Source organism: Aedes aegypti, chromosome 2, assembly GCF_002204515.2.
Source record: "Aedes aegypti strain LVP_AGWG chromosome 2, AaegL5.0 Primary Assembly, whole genome shotgun sequence".
In the NCBI taxonomy this organism is placed as follows: domain Eukaryota; kingdom Metazoa; phylum Arthropoda; class Insecta; order Diptera; family Culicidae; genus Aedes; species Aedes aegypti.
The window spans coordinates 444394191-444413835 of NC_035108.1; the positions used below are offsets into that span (position 1 = coordinate 444394191).

At 39.0% G+C, this 19645-nt stretch overlaps 1 protein-coding gene across 1 annotated transcript; it reads left to right on the plus strand.

The window, feature by feature from the left end:
- The first annotated feature begins 1829 nt into the window (after nucleotides 1-1829).
- On the plus strand, nucleotides 1830-18128 carry LOC5565846 (ubiA prenyltransferase domain-containing protein 1 homolog). The gene is made up of 3 exons (XM_001650156.2): nucleotides 1830-2509; nucleotides 2585-2859; nucleotides 17216-18128. Exons 1-3 carry the CDS (start codon nucleotides 2416-2418, stop codon nucleotides 17846-17848), a joined length of 1002 nt encoding a protein of 333 aa, XP_001650206.1. The 5' UTR covers nucleotides 1830-2415; the 3' UTR covers nucleotides 17849-18128.
- The last annotated feature ends 1517 nt before the right edge of the window (nucleotides 18129-19645 follow it).

The window sequence follows — 19645 nt, forward strand, 5'->3', positions numbered from 1 at the left end:
AAGTTCAATCCGTCGTACTGAGAAAAAAAGCTTGTGCCATCAATGTGCGCGACGTAAAAATACGGTTCCTTTGATTGTGTTGTTTTCGCTGTACTGTGAGCAAATGCCATAATTGTACGGTCAAAAGGAATTGTGTTCATTTGTTTGGACTGAATTTTGATGACGAACAATTAATTTTAAAGGAAATTAGTATATTCCATCATGCTGAAGGAATGGAGGGAGATGCCCGTAGACCTATATATTCTAGTAAAACATTTTATTATAGCGTTGATATGTTGTGTTTTAACCATTCAATACACACAGTGAGCCGTAAGTTGTGAGACGAATCTGGAAACTGATTGCGACGGAGTTGAAAACAATACGACGGACTGAGAATACGGTAAGATGCATTTTCTTTGCATTATTTCCAAAAAGAGATCAAGATCTATCAAAATGTTATTGTACAATGCTAAAGCCGTTTTGAGAAAGAATTGTTTGGCATCGGTTTGAATCAGCATCATTCACTGCAATACTGGGAAAATTGCAGTTCTTACTGATCAATGCTTAACACGATGGATACTAGCCCATCACCCTACCCTAAAAGATTAATAAAAATAAAAACGAGATAGAATTTTGAAACGTATTGTTCACTAACCTTAGTTGTGATTGATTAGTTCCGTTTTAGTTGGACATTTGCCGGTTTGTCATTTCACTACCAATTAATTATCAAATGTGTGGATTTTCGTCAAGTAAATCAAATGCGTGGATTGCTGAGTTCAAGATGACTCATCTGAGCATAAGATATTGACAAAAAATTGGGTCCTAAAATTTGTAATGAAATTTTGTTTTTATTTAATAACACGAAAAAGCATGTTACTGTAATTACTTTAGCAATTTTTCCCGCTCAAATAATGGCTATATCATGTTTAAACTTTAATTTAAAAATTTGGTCCATAAATGAACCTTGACACTTTTGATCATGTTTGACGTTCGCTTAGTCGACAAAAACACCACAGGGGTTTTAGTTCGACCACTGGGGTTGTTCCTATCTGACATTTCGTAAGGGACACGGAAAACAAAATACACCCAAAATTTGAGTTTAAGCCAAAGGATGTGACAAAATTTAATAAAAAAAATTTTTGGGCTTAAACCAACGGAAAACATTAAAAAATTGAGTAAACATGTGTTTTTGGCCTAAACTTAAGCGTTTGGCACTAAAATTGAGACAGGGCTTTAGGACCCAATTGATCTCAGAGCTCTAAGATCTCACAATCCGATCCATATCATGCTCAGAAGATCGAAAGATGGGATGAAATGCAATGCCTGGATGGAACTGACTTGCGATTCACGGCAGTACACTGCTCAGTTATTATTACCAGATTAGGGCCCATTCGCAAATTTCATAACGCTGAATGAGGGTGGGTGTCCTTAAGATGCAGCTCATGCAAAATTTGGAAAATTTTAATACAAAATGCGTTACGAGGGGGTGGATGGGTGTCGAAAATGGTAATTTTTGGCGTTATGATATATGTAAACAAACCCATTATCGTAAACTCAACAGATTTTTGTAGTCGGTTGAAAATCGTTGGTGCAGTTCATAAATCTACCATGGATTCGCTAGATTATACAACAAAATAAGTTTGCCTGAAGAACATTCATATAGAAAAAGCGTTACAAGGGTGTCAAAAATTGCCATTTTCGGTGTTATGAAATATGTGAATGAACCCCCATTGTATTCAAATTTTTTTGAAGAGCGAAAGAGAGGGAATTTCACCGTGTAATGCCTAATTCTCCCATAAGAATCAAGAATTAGAGGGAGTTGACTGTCTTTCGTTTACTAGATCTAGTACTGCGCTTACTTCGTCACAATTTTCTGCCAGTGTGGACTCCCTCGGCGAAGAAGTGCGATCTGTCAAACAAAAAAAAATCGAGATGCTTTCTCGCGATGGTTTTGGATGACGTGACAAGCGCAAGAAACCATCATCCATCAGCGAATTCAGAAGATCCGATAGGGAACTCGTCGTCGGTCTGCCGTAAATATTCGAAATTCGCCGGAACCGAAGTGCTCCGCGGACGGTTTGAAGATAGTTTCGAAAAGCGCTAACAGTGCCGGGTGGAATTTTGGGCCAAGAAGTGTGGAAACGGTGAAACATACGGCGATAAGCTCCGATGCTAATTTGATATTGTGGGGGAGAAAGAAGCTGCAGGACCAGTTTTGGCTTGGACCGAAATAAGCATCAATCACGGCCTGGCAGATTTCTTAGAAGTGATACGGTGTCAAGAGCGAAAAGGTTGAGGGTGGTATGAGTGACAAAGAGTTGGAATTCAATTGATGAATTCTTTAAATTAGACATTAGGAGTTTTTGCGGTGAAGATCAACACTCGGAACGTTAGATTTCTCGAGTCTCAAAAGAAAATTCCAATTGAAGGAACGAAATGGAGAACAATTTATTGGATGGTGGCTGCAACAGCACTGCAGAAGCTAGTAAGACAAACGATAACCATCAGTCAGACAAGTGCAAAAGGAAAGGTGAGATCGTTCGATATTTACTTTATTCATGGCTGACCAACATTCACCAACCTATTTTTCTGCCCCCCATTTCAGCGCCACTGATGAAGATCAAGACCTACCTCTCGGCGCTGAGGCCATGGTCCCTGTCGGCCAGTTTGGTACCGACCTTGCTGGGGGCAGCGATCGCCTACCGGACCAACGGTTTCCACGAGTTCAACTTCCTAACGTTTCTGTTCACGATCTTCACCGTTGTCACGGTGCACTGCGCCGGCAATGTCGTGAACACGTACTTTGACTTCGTCAAGGGCATCGACAACCGCAAATCAGACGACCGGACGCTGGTGGATCATATTCTCAGTAAAGATGAGGTGAGGTCAAATGTTTTACCGTATCACGCATACTGGGAACTGCACTATTAGCGAACTTGAATGAAGCTGGACCTTTTGCTTTCCAGGATTTTAGTTTATGGTCTAACCTTTTGGAAAATGCTTGGTTCAAAATATCATATTGATGAACAATTTAAGTTCTAATATTTTATTAGAAAAACTAGGTGGAAAATCAATCAGATAAATTAAGAGAATACTTTCAGTACTCTTTCCCTTCAAATTTCTTTGAGAATGTACAGGGTTGGTAGCAGGTCTCTTTTTAGAGATTTAGTCACTATTTTATTGAAGGACTCTCTCTCTATTTTAATGAAGTGTTTTTTTTTTAACCAAAATGGTCTTTAGAGAAGTCAATCTCATATTTTTTCTGCTTGCAGTGATACTCTTATTCTCAAGGAATTCCTTCTTAGATTCCTTGAGGAAAAGCTTGAGGAATTCTTGTTAATAGTATTTTCTCCAGAGATTTCTTCTGGATACTTTCAGGAACTCCTCTAGGCATCCCTCTCTAAATTCCTCCAAAAATTTCCTATAATTCGTTCAGAAATTTTAATTGGCTGTTTGAAACTATTTCTTCAGAATTTGCTCCAGGAAATCCAACGCTACTACCTGTAGTAATTTTCACAAAGATTTTGAAAATTTTGTTCAGATACTATTCTACCAATTACTCCCAGTAAAGCACCGGTGGGTGGTCCGCGGACCCCCGGTGACAGGGGACGGTGACATCTTCTCAGGGGCTCCGCAGAGTCATTGTAAATAATCTAAAGCGTGATATTCGCGAAGCAAAACTTTAATGGGTTGTCTCTTTCAGGAGAGTTACTTCTAACGGGAACGCAGAAATTCGAAATTCTTGATTGTTTCGACTGAAACGTTGATATCAAACTTTTTTTTATCTTGAAAGTTTCTGCGAAAATTATTTACGAATATGCACACTTAAATTATTTTACGGATTCCTGTAAAATCTCAACAGCTGAACAGTTCGGTGAAATAAATTAACGGAGTACGGTAAATTTTTACAGTATTCCGTGAAAAATCACCGGAATCCGTAAAATTTCGACGGAATTACGGTGTTATATTTCACCGAACTGTTCAGCTGTTGAGATTACGGTGAAATTCACCGTAAGAGTTTAGTGTGTGTAGTAGATACTGGCTTCATTTTTTTTTACTCATATTTATCATGGATTGGATTTGGATTGAATTTGGATTTGAGTTGGATTGGATTGGATTTGAATTCGATTTAAATTTGATTTGAATCGGATTTGGATTGGATTGAATATATATTGAATTGGATTTGGATTGGTTTGTATTGGGTTTGGATTGGATTTAAATTGGATTGGATTTAAATTGGATTGGATTTAAATTTGATTTGGATTTGGATTTAGATTGGTTTGGATTTGGATTCGTATTGGATTTGAATTGTATTCGGATAGGATTTGTACTTGGATTGGATTTGGATTGTATTAAGATTGTATTTAAATTGTATCTGGATTTGATTTGGATTGAAATTGTGTTGAACTTGATTTGAATTGGATTTAAACTGGATTTGGATATAATTGATTTGGATTTTGAATGAATTTTGATTGGATTCAGATTAGATTGTGGTTAGATTTGATATGGACTGGTTTTGAATTGTGTTCAGAATTAATGTCGTTTTGATTTGAAGTGGATTTAGATTAGATTTGGTTTAGATGTGAATTGGATTTGGATTGAATTTGAATTGGTTTTGGATTGCATTTGGATTTGTCGTAACCACTCTTTTCTGAATCCGCCAAATTTTCTAATTTGGCGAATTCCACCATCCTCCATCAACTAATAATTTTGCTGCAAATATACAGCGAAATCCAATAACGCACGTCCGATCGTGCAAACTTTATCCAACAGAATCAAAACCCAATCCAATTCAAAATCCAACCCAAATCCAAACCGAGTCCATTACAAATACAACTCCAAACCCATCCAACTTCAATAAAAATCTAATTCTAATCCATTCCTATTCGATTACAAATACAACTCCAATCCATATCTAATCCGAATGCCATCCAAATCTAATTCAAATTTAATCTAATTCCAATCCAAATCCAATGCAAATTAAATCAAATCCAATCAAAACCAAATCCAATCAAAATCTTTTCCAGATTTAATCCAAATCCAACCAAATTGAGTCCAAATCTTAATTTAATTCAAGTCCAAATCCAATCCAAATGCTATCTAAATGCAATCCAAATTAAATCAAATCCAAACCAAATCCAAATCTAATCCAAATTGAATCAAAACCGAATCCAATTCTAAATCCAATCCAAATCTAATAAAAAACCTAAATCCAATCCAAATCCAAATCTAGTCTATTACTAATAGAACTCCAATTCCATCCAACTTCAATGAAAAACTAATTCAAATCCAATCATAATCAATTCCAAATACAACTTCAATCCATATCTAATCCAATCTTAATCAATTACAAATAGAACTCCAATCTAATCCGAATGCTATCCAAATCCAATTCAAATTTATTCTCGATTCAATCCAATGTAAATTACATTAAATCCAATCCGAATCCAAATCTATTCCAAATCCGATCACATTCCATTTCAGAACTATTACGAATCCAATCAAAACCATTTAAGATTTAATACATATCCAACCAAATTGAATCAAAATATTAATTTTAATTCAAGTCCAAATCCAATCCAAATGCTATCTAATTGCAATCCCGAATCAATCAAATCCAAATCCAATCCAAAGGAAGATCAAACCCTCAGAAGAAACATTCATTTTGGAGTCCTCTCGCTCCAGTCTCTTATATTTTTCTTTTTTTTTTTTTTTTTATTTTAGCCTCAAAGACCTTTCGCTCCGATTTTTTTTTTACACTTCAGAGACCTCTCGCTCCGATATTTAAGTTTCTTTTGTTTCTCAGAGACCTCTCGCTCTTTTTTTTTTTCTTTGAAGACCAGAATCCATGTTTTTTCATCTTCGCTTTTCACTGAATTTTTCCGATGCGCCTCCTTTTTTTCCACACTCTCCTTTCATCAGTCCACGTGGCTAGCCATCGCGCCGCCATTTTTTTTTAAGTTCTTCGTTCCTCCCAAATTATGCGTTCCATCCTTAACGTTTTTTTTTCTTCTTCCAAATTGCTTGTCAATCCGGAGAAATAAATACTTAAAGACTCCGGAGAAATTAATACTTACCGGACGGGAGCGTCCACTACGCCATTGTCGTAACCACTCTTTTCTGAATTTGCCAAATTTTCTAATTTGGCGAATTCCACCATCCTCCATCAACTAATAATTTTGCTGCAAATATACAGCGAAATCCAATAACGCACGTCCGCTTGACAGAATATATGACAAAGTTTTTGATGATTTAATAAAAAGTTCTTTAAAACGTCTTTAGTTGATTCATAAGAAGCCCATAACTAAGTTTCTTAAAATTTATGAAATGACTAACAGATGTGATGCTTGGTTTGTATTAGATACCTAACCCACCTTTGATAAAAAAATGGTAAGAGCATTACGAATTGTGGTGTAATCCCTGGTGAACAAATCTTTTGGCGTGGTTCACGAAGAAATCTTCATTGTACTCCTCCGAATACCTTGGCAAATCGACGCTAGTCTAAACTGATTCGGGTAGATTGTGATAGTAAGATTCATTTTAAAAGTTCTCTGTGGGAAAGTGTTTAAGACTCCTGACAAATATCTTAGAGAATTTATTGGATCCACATAATCTTGGCATTGTCTTTTTGATTTATTAGGAAAACTTTTATAAACTTTCACTTCGAGAACATTTTTTTAGGAGTCCGTGAAATGTTTGAAGACATTCAAAGAGTATCGCAGCTTCAGAAAGGTTGGGAACCACAGGCCTAACTTATCATAATCACTTTATTGTTTTCAAGCTATGCCACAGCCACAGGTAGTAATAATTCATTCAGATGCATAGGGACATGTTCCACAAATTGCTTCTTCGTAAACGCTCCGAGGTTCTTGGCTCTTCAGGGTTCTACTTTCGTGGTGGGAAAAGTAGCAGTAATCGTGTAAAAAGTATTTATGAGATTAACTTTTTGGATTCAATGAAACTTCGAAGATTCGCGCACACTTAAACTTTCATTATTTGCAATTAATTTCTCTTCAGTTTACAGTTTCCTCCATGTTTCACGCGCGTCGCTTATGTTTATCGTAACTGGGATGGACAGTCAGGGACAGCCTATAACAATTATTACATTCATCTTATTGCTTGCTTAGCATTTCTCAATCTATGCTTGACCTTGTTACGCATAGTTAGATGTATCGCGGATTCGTGGAAATGTTTATTGATCTTTGATGTGGAAAGGGATTGATTCACTGTTGATACAATTGAGATTTTATGAGTTTATTTGTCATTCGGTTGTGTTAACTATTCTAACGGAAATGACTGAAATTTATGAGTGCGCGTTACAATCGATTTGATTTACAGTTTTATTTATCAATTATGTTGCTTAATAATCTGAACTTATGACAAAATTTCTGAATGCCTGAAACAATTAAAATGCGCATATTAAACCTTATTTTGCGTGTCCACTACATTGACTTCAGAAAATTTTCTGTTCAATATCACTGTGAAAAAATATAATGTCTTGGACAAAAATCAATGCTTGGATAATTTCATTCCATACAAATTGTATGCGAGCCAAATAAAGCAAATCTATCTTCTACCCATTAGGGAGCCGGGTCCATTTCATGGCACTTTTGATTCACTTCGGCAGTGGGGTTTTTTGAAAGCTACAAAGCTGATATTTGGTCTCAATAGGCGTCGTATATAAACGCTTCTTATTGCAACGTATCAGAGGATTCGACCGAGAAAAACATCCTATGTTGCATCTTATCTTATTTTTTTTAAATACGTAAAAAAGCTTGAAACAGCAGAATGTTGACTAGTCCTACGTCTTTCTTTTCTATACAGAAGTGAAATTGAAATTTCAAAACCAAGAGCGTTACGTTGGCATGAAATATTTTAAACGTTTATAACTTTTTGCTGGCTTAACGAAATTCCTTAATTAGCACCTCAATCGAAAGACAAGACATCAAAGGTTCATGTCATTTACTTACTGAATGCCACATACCTGTCCAAATAGTTTAATAACTGGTTTTGAAAGAGAACGTTGATTTCAAGCAAATCTATAAATAGGGGTGCTAGAGAAAAGTTGACGTCATTTGCTTTTGACTCTCCGCTTGGATCGCATCTCAGCAGGCAGCAGATCCAGTGTTGCCACATTTTTTTCGATTTCCATCTGTGTTTTTGAGTGAAAAAATCTTTTTTATCTTTAGTCAACCACCAAAAATCTTGGTAAAAATCTGTGTTACATGAAAATATCAAGTTTCGATAAATTATGTTAAAAAGAGCTTTTGAGAACATACCCTGTCTGTTTTAGGAATGTTAACAATTATTCATGAAAGATTTTTTAACAAGTAAATTGCATACCACGCAACGCAACCATAAAATGAGATGATGAGTGCTTGTTTCTCGAATTTTGAAATACTTTTATGAATATTTGAAAAATAAGAGTAGCAGAATGGATTTCATGTTGTACTTGTTTAAAAATCGTGCCCAAAACTCATGTTGAGTTCAAAAATCTTAAAAATCTTTTTTATCTAAAAAAATCTGTGATCTGTGATCACAGATATCTGTAGGCCAGAACATGAAAAAATCTGTGTAATTACAGATAAATCTGTGTATGTGGCATCACTGAGCAGATCGGCTTGCTCTGACCGGGCGTGCTTCTCAGGCACAGACATCGATAGCAAAGGACATCCCCCCTCGTTTGTCTTCGCGTAAATCAAACTGATCGTCGACCGACCGAGAGAAGCAATCCAGTTAGGAACAAATACCAGAAGCCTCCTGAGTTGCTGATCCGAGGAGCTGCTAATCGAGCATCGGACTAGTGAAATCCTTCAAGATTTCAAGTGTGAGATACGCTTCCAGATTTCGATTTAATCCCTATGATCCACTACCCGTTGCTGTTGTGCACCATCCACGCTATGAAACATTCAGCTGGTTCGTCGTAAAAGCAGAAAACTTGCTCAAGTTTATACATTTGCGTTGAGGATTTTCCGTTTGGCCATGGCAATCAACTGATATCATCCCGCAGTGCTATTTATCTGTGACAGCATCGAAGCTAAGAAAGCCATCGGCCCTTTTCAGGGCCATCAAATGTGTAGAAAAGAGTTCAAAGAATAATATTTCCGACTTTATTACATCTTATATTGCTCAATCGAGCTCACAGCTCCATACAAAATTTCATTTGTCACGAATAATTGATGGCACGACAATTTAAGACAGTATTCGCAGACGCTGCTGCAGTGTCGTCGGGATGAGAGCTCAACATTTCACAACGATTGTAAAATAGAGTGGCATTTCTAACAGCGTCTTTGATTTTCCTTATTTTATGGGAACACTTTGATTAGGAAAATTATCACATATTACAAAATTGCGACAGTTTTAGAATGCTTTTCAAAAGAAATTCTCATTGAACAATTTTCATAATTTTGGCAATTTTCAAGTAAATCTAAGCCCAACACATTATTGGCACATACCCATTTCCCAGATTGATCGATCAGAAAGAGAAGAGCACAAAATGCAGGAGCATGATCTGTTATTCTAAGGTTATAAAACATGCTTCCTTCGTCGGATTCAGTTTCATTTCATTTCCGCTTTCGAGCTGGTAAGAGCTCCTCCGAACCTGCGCAGCGAGAGTACATCGCTGCTAGAAACCTGCTGAGCTGTTAATGTTCAAGCTGCCAATACAGCGTCTGGCTCAAGATTTCTAGGTTGACCGACCCGCGCTTCCAGATTTCGTCTCGTGATTAGTCATTGCAGAATTCGCTATCATTTGATTTTGAAGCACGATCAAAGCAAGCGAAAAAAAAATCCCATCTGTTGCGGTCTACGATCGACATATTGTGCTTATTCTGCGCGGCGTGTGAGTCGAGACGAGTCGCTCTCACCTCGAGTGACGTGAAACGACTAATGTTAATCAAATGAGAGCGAGTCGATAATTGTCACCTCATTTGACTCGTCTCACCTCACACGCCGCGAAGAATAAGCACATATGTATCGCAAGTTGTAACAAGTCTGATAAATAGGAGCAGCGAACAAGAGCCCTAAAGAGAGAGCGATGATAAAATCATTTTTTCTCGTTTGTTTTACGTTGGGGATAAGTGTTTTACTTTACTGGCACCATAAACAATCCCCGAACGTCCGATAGAAATAGTGTCCCACAAGTTTGGAGCTTGTTTAGAGGAGTTTTATCATGCACTGCTATCCCCCCGATCTGATCAAAGTTGTAGCACTATACGATAAACAGTCTCTCAAAAAGTGTTGCATGTTATGATAGTTACAGAGCGCGATACGTGAGAGATTCTCTCATTTTTATCAGGATTCAATCCCTGCTCGTGATAAAATCAGCATCGGTGGTGCAGTCAAGAAACAAACCCGCTTGACACCAATATCAGAGCTCCCTGAATGGCTGATCCGAGGAGCTGCTAATTGTGTAAAACATACTACTTTCGACTGATTTGATTCATTTCATTTAAACTTTCGAGCTAGTAAAGGGTCAAACACAATGCAACGGCATTACGGCAAGAATGGCAAAACGGCAACACCGATTTGATTGACATGTCATAGTTTTGATCAATGTCGACTAAATCAGATTCAACAAGGACATAAGTTATTCAACTGGCTCATCGTATAAATAAATAATTTGATCAAATGTGCACTAGCGTTGCGTTGTTCATAAGCTTTTATCATGTTTTCAGAAAAATATTGACCACGGCACAATCACAGCACCTATCATCTATCTTCAAACTTCCTATCATCTGCAAAAAGCTACCGCACTGTTGTTAGAGTCTGACCCAGAATTGATCGAAGTTGTGTACATAGTGATCTTACGTCAACCTCGCGGTAATGTAACAGACATTACCCACCCCATTTTTTATGATTAAATACAAACAGAAGTCAAAATATGTGTTCTTAAATATGTATTATGTAAAAAACGAATTATAGTATACGTCGACACTTGAAGTGTCGATCCAATCATTATTTTGTGAACAAATACATAAATGCAACTTTCATAACGTTTTTACCATAAAAATGTAATGTAGAAGCATGAAACGAGCTCACCAATTGATGATCCATCGATGACTGGAGAGCTCCAAATTACTTTAATTTCGTCAGCAGCACATCTACAGCATACGGGCTAAATGAATATCGAGTAAGCTTGCTTGGGCTTCACAAGCACTGCCCAGCGAAACGTGCAAAAAACGGGAAAAAAAACTTATGCAACGCAAAAACGCGCGAAAACGAAAACTTGTCAGGTGACACAAAAACGAACCGTTCTGCTTGGAATTTACGAAGCGCTCTGTTTCGTGCTCAGCTGCTCTGAATACATTAAGTGTTAAATAAACATATAATGATACTCTTATATAGGATCCAGACTTGTATGGGTAATACTAGCGCGTATTGTGCAAAACCATATGCAAATCAGAGGTCTTTGTCGTCAAAAATCCACAAACGTGCTCAGCACGTCATGTTTTTGAGATATTGACCAAAGACGAAATTACAATCTACATGTTCCTTGTAGTTGCCCAAAATGTTATGAAATATGTAATAGAGCAAAATCTAGAATAAGGCAATCCATGAGACAGCTGCGATCAGCTGTTTTTTTTTTGTTTACCATGAGCTTCTGACGTTTCGCGATCGGAGTGACCGTTCGATTACAAAGGAAAATGTTAAGCTATGACAACACTCGCATGTTTTGTTTACTCTTCCGTTTCGGTTGCATGCACACTTTCAGCTGTCAGTCCTATCGTGGAACGGCCTCATAGTGGTTTCTGCCAGAGTGGATATAGATAAGAGTGGCGTCAATGTCAAAATTGGAACAGCGGTGAACTGTCATTTCCATACAAATCCGCGTTCCAATCGAGCAGGAGACCTGTCAAAACTGGAACATGACGTCACTCTTGTTTACAGGCACTCTAGTTTCTGCACGTTACATGTCACCAACACTACTTAAAGAGTGCTGGTGGAAAATATAAACAAAGATCAGCTGTTCCCAGCAAAATCAAACGGCAGTATTTTCCACCAGCAAAATTGCGCATGTGTTCGTGACACCGCTCGGCGAGAGCTCAATTATAGCCTTATGACGTGAAAAGTATACTGCGGTCTGTACCCATACACGCTCGTTCAAATCTACTCAAAAAAGAGTAACTTTGACTCACTTTTGAAGTTTCAAGTTAGCTGTCAAAAGTGAGTAACTTTATTTTATCAAAGTGAGTAACTTTTTACTCAACCATGAAAGAAAACGACCTTACTCACTTTTGAGTAAACACAAACATATTTGACTCACTTTGTAAACGTCAAAGACTTGTGAAAATTTCGCGCGCTCGAACTGACAAATCCTATGTTGTGGTGAAATTTCTTCCGTCACCGGAACTGTATTCAAAAACAGTCGAGATAAAAGCCGAGCCGGCAGAGCGCTTCGGAAGTCCAACCGGCGAACTCCAGATTAGTGCTGCGAAGTCAATAATCCTGATATCAAGTGAAGCGAGGTCGGATTGAAAATGACCAAGGTTTTAATCAAATAACTGCAAAAAATATAAACTGTAAGTTTTACCGTCGTTCTTTTTATTGGACTAATTATCAACTCTTTACAGTCTAACCGGGAAGGCTACTGGATCGGTCAAACTACATCCTCCATGACTTTCATCAATGCCCCAGATATTTATAACATCCGGGAATCCATTCCAGAGCAGCGAAAATTTCAACACAAATATCACAATTTTTTTACTTGTTATCATGTATTATTATTATATATTATGTATGAAATAATGAATAAATGTTATGCTCTTTGTATATTTCTTCTGATTTTATAAATAACATAATACATTTATTTCCAAAATTATTATTTCCTGAAGTGAGTGACATCTACTCACTTTCGCAAATTTCAGATTAAACGAAGTGAGTAAGTGTTACTCTCATATTGACATTTGACTATGTTACTCTAAAGCGTCAACCTGCGGTGTCGAAGGCTGTGAACAACGGTATCACCGATTGCTACACCCAGGTGAACCACAAGCCGAACACACAAAAAGTTCGGTTCCGGTTTCGGGCGTGATTTCGGTACATCAACACCATCATCGTGTGCTATTCCGGATCTTACCAGTGGTTCTTCACGCTAATGGACGCTCTCTCAAAACCTTCGCCTTTCTGGACGGTGGCTCCGATTCGACGTTGATGGATAGATCTTTAGCAGAGCAGTTAGGCGTCCAAGGTCCGCCATCTCCTCTGTGCATGCAGTGGACCAACGGTGTCAAGCGCGTGGAAGAGGAATCCCAGCAAGTTGAGCTGAATATATCGGGTTCGTCCACAGGAAAGCAATTCACGTTGCGGAATGTGCAAACAGTCGGTGGGCTGGAACTGCCACAACAATCGATCGATTTTGAAGAGCTGAGGTCAAAATATCTATACCTAAATGGCCTACCGATCGAAAGCTACAGGGATGCCATGCCAGGCATATTGATTGGCTTGGATAATACGAGATTGAAGACTACGTTGAAGTTGCGAGAAGGTAGGGAGTATGAACCTGTGGCAGCCAAAACCAGGCTTGGCTGGCTGCTGTATGGACATTCAGGACATAAGTCAAGCTCGTCGTCGCAGCACATTCTACACATCGGTACTCGAACTAGAGACGATGAACTGCACGAACTAGTGAAGAGTTTTTTCTCCATTGAAAGTGTGGGAGTATCCGTTAGCCAAGTGAAGGAATCGTCTGAAGATCAAAGGGCGATGGAGATTCTTCAAGCAACTACAACCAGAACCGCAACTGGAAGATTTGAGACCGGACTGTTATGGAAGTTTGATAACATCGAGTTTCCCAACAGCAGGCCCATGGCCGAGCGGAGATTGAAGTGTTTGGAAAATCGTCTCCTCAAGTCATCCAAACTCCACGATACCGTCAGGCAGCAAATAACGGAGTACGTATCCAAAGGGTACGCCCATAAGGCAACTGTAAACGAACTGAATGAGATGGAATCGAAACGAACGTGGTTTCTTCCGCTCGGTATTGTGGTGAACCCCAAAAAACCCGATAAAGTGAGAGTTGTGTGGGATGCAGCTGCGTCGGTGCAAGGAGTGTCGTTAAACTCCGTTCTTCTGAAGGGACCGGATCTGTTGACGCCACTTCAAACAGTTTTGAACTGATACCGACAGAGGGAGATCGCCATCAGTGGAGATATAATGGAAATGTTCCATCAGGTCCTTATAACTCGCCCGGATCGTTCAGCTCAAATGTTCCTATGGAGAGATCAGCCCTCGGACGCAATACAGGTGTACGTAATGGACGTTGCTATATTCGGGGCAACCTGCTCACCGAGTTCAACACAGTTCGTAAAGAACCTCAACGCGGAGCAGTACGCCACCGAGTTCCCAAATGCCCCAGTTGCCATCAAAGAGAACCATTATGTTGACGACTTTCTCGACAGCGTCGATACTGTTGATGAAGCTGTTCAACTGGCACTAGATGTCAAAAAGCTGCACTAAAAGGCAGGATTTCTGATCCGGCACTGGATGTCTAGTTCTTCAGAGGTCCTACAGCGAATTGGAGAACAGAATACAATGGCAGTAAAAAGTTTCACCATGGACAAAGGCAGCAATATGGAACGCGTCCTGGGAATGGTTTGGCGACCGCAAGAAGATGTCTTTGTGTTCACGCTGACGCTACGCGATGACTTACAATGCCTAGTTGATAGGCATGCCGTTCCAACTAAACGCCAACTTCTGAGCCTAGTGATGAGCGTATTTGATCCGCTGGGGTTAGTCGTTCCATTTGTAGTGCATGGAAAATCGTTAGTCCAAGATGTGTGTAGATCGGGGATTGGTTGGGATGAACAAATTCCGATCGATTTAGTTCCAAGGTGGGAGCAGTATACCACTATTCTGGGAACATTGGATAAAGTGAGAATACCCAGATGTTACTTCCCGGGATACAGCCAAGAATCCTACAATTCGACAGAGCTACATGTGTTCATGGATGCAAGCAGTGCGGCGTACGCCGCTGTAGCCTACTTCCGAATCGAAGATCGAGGAGTAGTGCGCTGCAGCCTTGTCTCCGCAAAAACGAAGGTGGCACCGATGAAGCTGTTATCCATCCCAAGATTAGAGCTCCAGGCGGCTGTTATTGGAATGCGTTTAATGAAGACCATAATGTCCAACCACACGTTGCCTATCACGCGCAAAGTCTTGTGGAGTGACTCGGCAACGGTACTCAACTGGATACGGTCTGATCCTCGAAAGTTCCGGCAGTTCGTTGCGTTCCGGGTCACTGAGATCCTGGAAGAAACTGAGGTTGGAGACTGGAGAAAAGTGTCGTCAAAAATGAACGTAGCTGACGAGGTCACTAAGTGGGGTCGTAGTCCTTGTTTCGAGGAAGGAAGCAGATGGTACAAAGCACCGGAATTTCTGTATGGCCCAGAGTGCGAATGGCCGGAAGAGTCGATTGGACAAGTCACAGCAGAAGAGTTGAAGATCGTTAGCGTGCATCGTCTCCCATCAACGACTACAATCATAGACTTTTCACGCTTTTCAAAGTGGGAGAAGTTCATTGGAACGATGGCGTTTGTTCTGCGGTTCGTCAGCAAACAGAAGCAATGCAGAGGAGCAGTTCCAAGCAGTGAGGAAAAGAAGCAAGCAGAGTCGGCTGTAATAAAGCTGGTTCAGATGAGCCGGTATCCAGAAGAAATACGAATTCTCCGTCAAAATCAACAGAAACAGCCAGAAGAACAGGAAGCAGTAAGCAAGTGCAGTCCATTGTACACACTATCACCGTTCTTAGATTCCAGCAAAGTCATGAGAATGGGATCACGCATCAAATAAGCCGAATGCGTACCTTACGAAACCAAGCTCCTTGCGTTCAAGAAGGTCACACCGATAAACGTTGGAGATCTGGTCATCGTGGTGAACGAAGGAACTAGAAATAGTTGGACTAGAGGAAGGATTATTCAGGTGTACCCTGGACGAGACGGACAAGTTCGTCGTGCAGATATTCAGACAGCAGCAGGAGTGATGCGTCGACCGGCAACGAAGATAGCTGTCCTGGATGTTGCCAGAGAGAAGGTACAGCTTGAGGAAACCTAAAGCAATACGTGCGGGGGCGTGTTGGCAACCCTTATCAGCGAGTTCGGTACCAGCCGTTCAGTACCACCCGCGGCGAATGCTGATAGGACAGCGACTGTCAAACTGCCAAAGCGACAGAGAGAAATCTCAGAAGCAAACTAATTTGTCATTATTGATTTATACAAAGGTGCAAAGTCACGATAAAATCTGAATTCATTTCCATATTTCCTAAACTTCCAATAATTTGTTTCTACTTAGCCTAAGTGATTTAAATAACATCACAGAAACAGAAACTGGAATACACGATTGTTACACTTAAGACGGACGATTATCTCATGCAGGACTACTAAATCTCAAAGCTAACTCCGAAACAAAGTAAGAGTATGACTAAAAAGAGGTCCGAAAATTCGTCCGCTCCTGTGGCAACAGTTTATTTGTACCGATTTCTCGATTTTTAAGCGGAAAACTTCCTTATCAGTCTTGAAATTTGCTCCATTTTTACTTGGGTCTTAAACGATACTTATCATCACATTTCAAAATCATTTCGATGCGCAAGAGTTATTTTTTGATCAATAAGAAAAGTATTGTATTTTGCCATATAAGAGAAACGATTGATTTTGTATGGAAACTGCAAACATGTTGAAAAAGTCGATTTAATTGAAACTTCATCATACAATTTACACCAAAATATATCCTAAATGAAAATTGAAGTCCTATTTTGCACGCTTGGTGGATAAGATCGAAAAAATTTTCTATAAAAGACACTTTAAATACTATGTAAACAACAATAAATCCAGAGTTTTATATAACTTTGGCAGCTCGTGATTGCGATGTGCTAGAACATTTCTGAGAACAACAATAGATTCAGAAACTCCAAATTTACTAGACACATATAATTTGTTCCTTGAGATACGCAAACATATTATTTTTGTGACGCTGTACATTCAAAGAATTTTGTTCAAAGAATTTTGAAGGAATTCTTAAGTATTCTCGTATACCTTTGACTTTTTCATATGGAATTTTATGACATAAATAAATTATTTAGTGATAGAATGTTTTGATCCAAAGATTTCATGAAATGTTAGTAGATCATAAACTAAAGCCCTGCGAGCTGCGAAGGGAAATTTTAGGTTCATTCAAGTTCGCTAATATCTTGATTCCAGGTATGTGGGTTCTGGGTGATTAATACTGTTGCAATATATTTCAGGTTGTCACTTTAGGAGCTCTGCTGTATTGCGCGGGATGCTTCGGATTCATCTTCTTGGTTTATCTTTCCCCGGCTAAACTGGAACATCTGGCATTGGTCTATTTCGGTGGATTATCGTCCAGTTTTCTGTACACCGGTGGTATCGGGCTGAAGTACATCGCTCTAGGAGATGTCCTAATTTTGATCATCTTCGGTCCAATTTCGGTTCTGTTTGCCTATATGGCCCAGACGGGGCACGTGGAATGGATGACCATCTATTACGCGATACCGTTGGCTTTGAATACGGAAGCCATCCTGCACAGTAACAATACCCGGGATGCGGAGTCCGACAAGAAGGTGGGAATCGTCACGCTAGCCATTCTGATAGGAAAGACCTCGTCCTACATTCTGTACGCCCTACTGCTCTTCACGCCGTACGTCATGTTCGTCGTCCTAGGGGTGAAATATTCCGGGGCGTTCCTTCTGCCGATGGTGACCCTGCCGCAGGCGTTCAAAATCGAGAAGCAGTTCCGCAACGAAGCAACGCTGCACGGAGTGCCGAGGCAAACGGCCAAACTGAATCTGTTCTTCGGGATCCTGTACGTGGTGGCATGCTTCTGTGCCGCGCAGTTACCGTTCATCACCAGAAAGTAAGACGGCGTTGGTATGGGTTTCAAATAGGGCTCTAGCAAAGGAAGAAATCGAGTAGGTTACAATCCATGAAAGATCTCGGATGCTGATCGGAGACGAGGACCTATTTTTACTATCTGGATGAGGGTTTGTGTCGTTTGGTGAAATCTTCCGCTAACTGTTTGTTCATCGGAAAACATCAATTTTACCACGGTGTTTTATGACTACGTGAATATTTTCGTTCAATTGTGTATTACTGTAATTTTCTAAAAAAATACATATATTTTTTCTGTATTTTAAAGTTCGACTAGGTTTTGAATATTTTAGTCCTAGTTTGACTTATTAAGACATACCTACTAGGGCAGTTCAAAGTGCAAAAAGTTATAACATTCTAACTCTCATATCTTCGTTATAATCTTTATGATAAAAAATGGAGTTCCATCAAATTTACTTTGATGAAGTTTTAAAGGTGGCCCAAAAACGATGAAGGTATATGTGCAAATTTTAATGAAAAAAACTAAAATAATACTTCTAACATCAGTAGAACTGTCATCATCAAGTTGGTGTTTGTATAAATATTAAAACCTATTCATTCAAAGTTTTAATGCAGAAAGTTGAAAAAGTAAAAAGTTCATTTGGAGCTATTTTTTAGGGGTTTTGCAGAATTAACAAGTTTATTTTGAGCTAATGTTGTTAGGGGTTGTGCAGAAGTTTACAAGACCCATATAAATAACAGCAAACAAATGAATAGATTCACTCATCTGCCGGATTGAATTGCTGTTTTCATCAACCTTCATTAGTATGATTTTAACATCAATCTTTGATGCAAGAGTTTGTATTTTGAGATAATAAACTTTTACTTACATCGTGCTTAGGGCATTTTTTTAAATTTCTCCATAGTAATTTCCTTGTCATCTTTCAATCATATCAGAAAAAGCTGACAATTTCGCAGAACTTTATTTTTATCGAAAGGATAATAATGAATTTACAAACTTTTTGTAATTTGAACCACCCTAATCAACGGTGTAAAGGCATTACATTTAAAATATACGTATTTACGACGTAACCTATTCGAATCAGAAAAAACAGCTCTTGCAATAACTTGCACAAATGAGTAAAACTTGGATTGAATTATTCGTAACATTCTAGTTGGAACCTAATTTTAGCGGTAATGTTTTTCAGATTATTTTCAATTTCACGCGAATCACAGTAGAGTGCCAACAGACTTTAACAGAACTTTTTATAAATATTTATTATCCTAAAATAGATCATTCTTATCTGATTTACCTTCCATGTTTTTTTTCTTCGAATTTCATGCATTTTTTGAGCATATTATTCATTGGACATTTTTAGCTTACAGGGGCCCAGATAGCCGTAGCGGTAAACGCGCAGCTATTCAGCATGACCAAGCTGAGGGTCGTGGGTTCGAATCCCACCGGTCGAGGATCTTTTCGGGTTGGAAATTTTCTCGACTTCCCAGGGCATAGAGTATCTTCGTACCTGCCACACGATATACACATGCAAAAATGGTCATTGGCATAGTAAGCTCTCAGTGAATAACTGTGGAAGTGCTCATAAGAACACTAAGCTGAGAAGCAGGCTCTGTCCCAGTGGGGACGTAACGCCAGAAAGAAGAAAGAAGAAGCTTACATTTAATTGTAACTCGCATATTTACGAACATCAGACGAGAAAAACATCCCTAAGAATTAAATTTTGAGACGTAAAGTTTGTTTCTATAATTGTCTAATGTGTCCCAAAATTTCACTTTGTCGAAAAAATGAGGGCTTAACTATGAAATAGTAGCCAGGAATATAATAAATA

Coding starts and splice junctions, on each gene's coding strand:
- LOC5565846 (XM_001650156.2), top strand. CDS start 2,416: ATGGAGAACAATTTATTGGATGGTGGCTGCAACAGCACTGCAGAAGCT. Junction 2,510..2,584: donor AGACAAGTGCAAAAGGAAAG/GTGAGATCGTTC, acceptor CCCCCATTTCAG/CGCCACTGATGAAGATCAAG. Junction 2,860..17,215: donor ATATTCTCAGTAAAGATGAG/GTGAGGTCAAAT, acceptor AATATATTTCAG/GTTGTCACTTTAGGAGCTCT.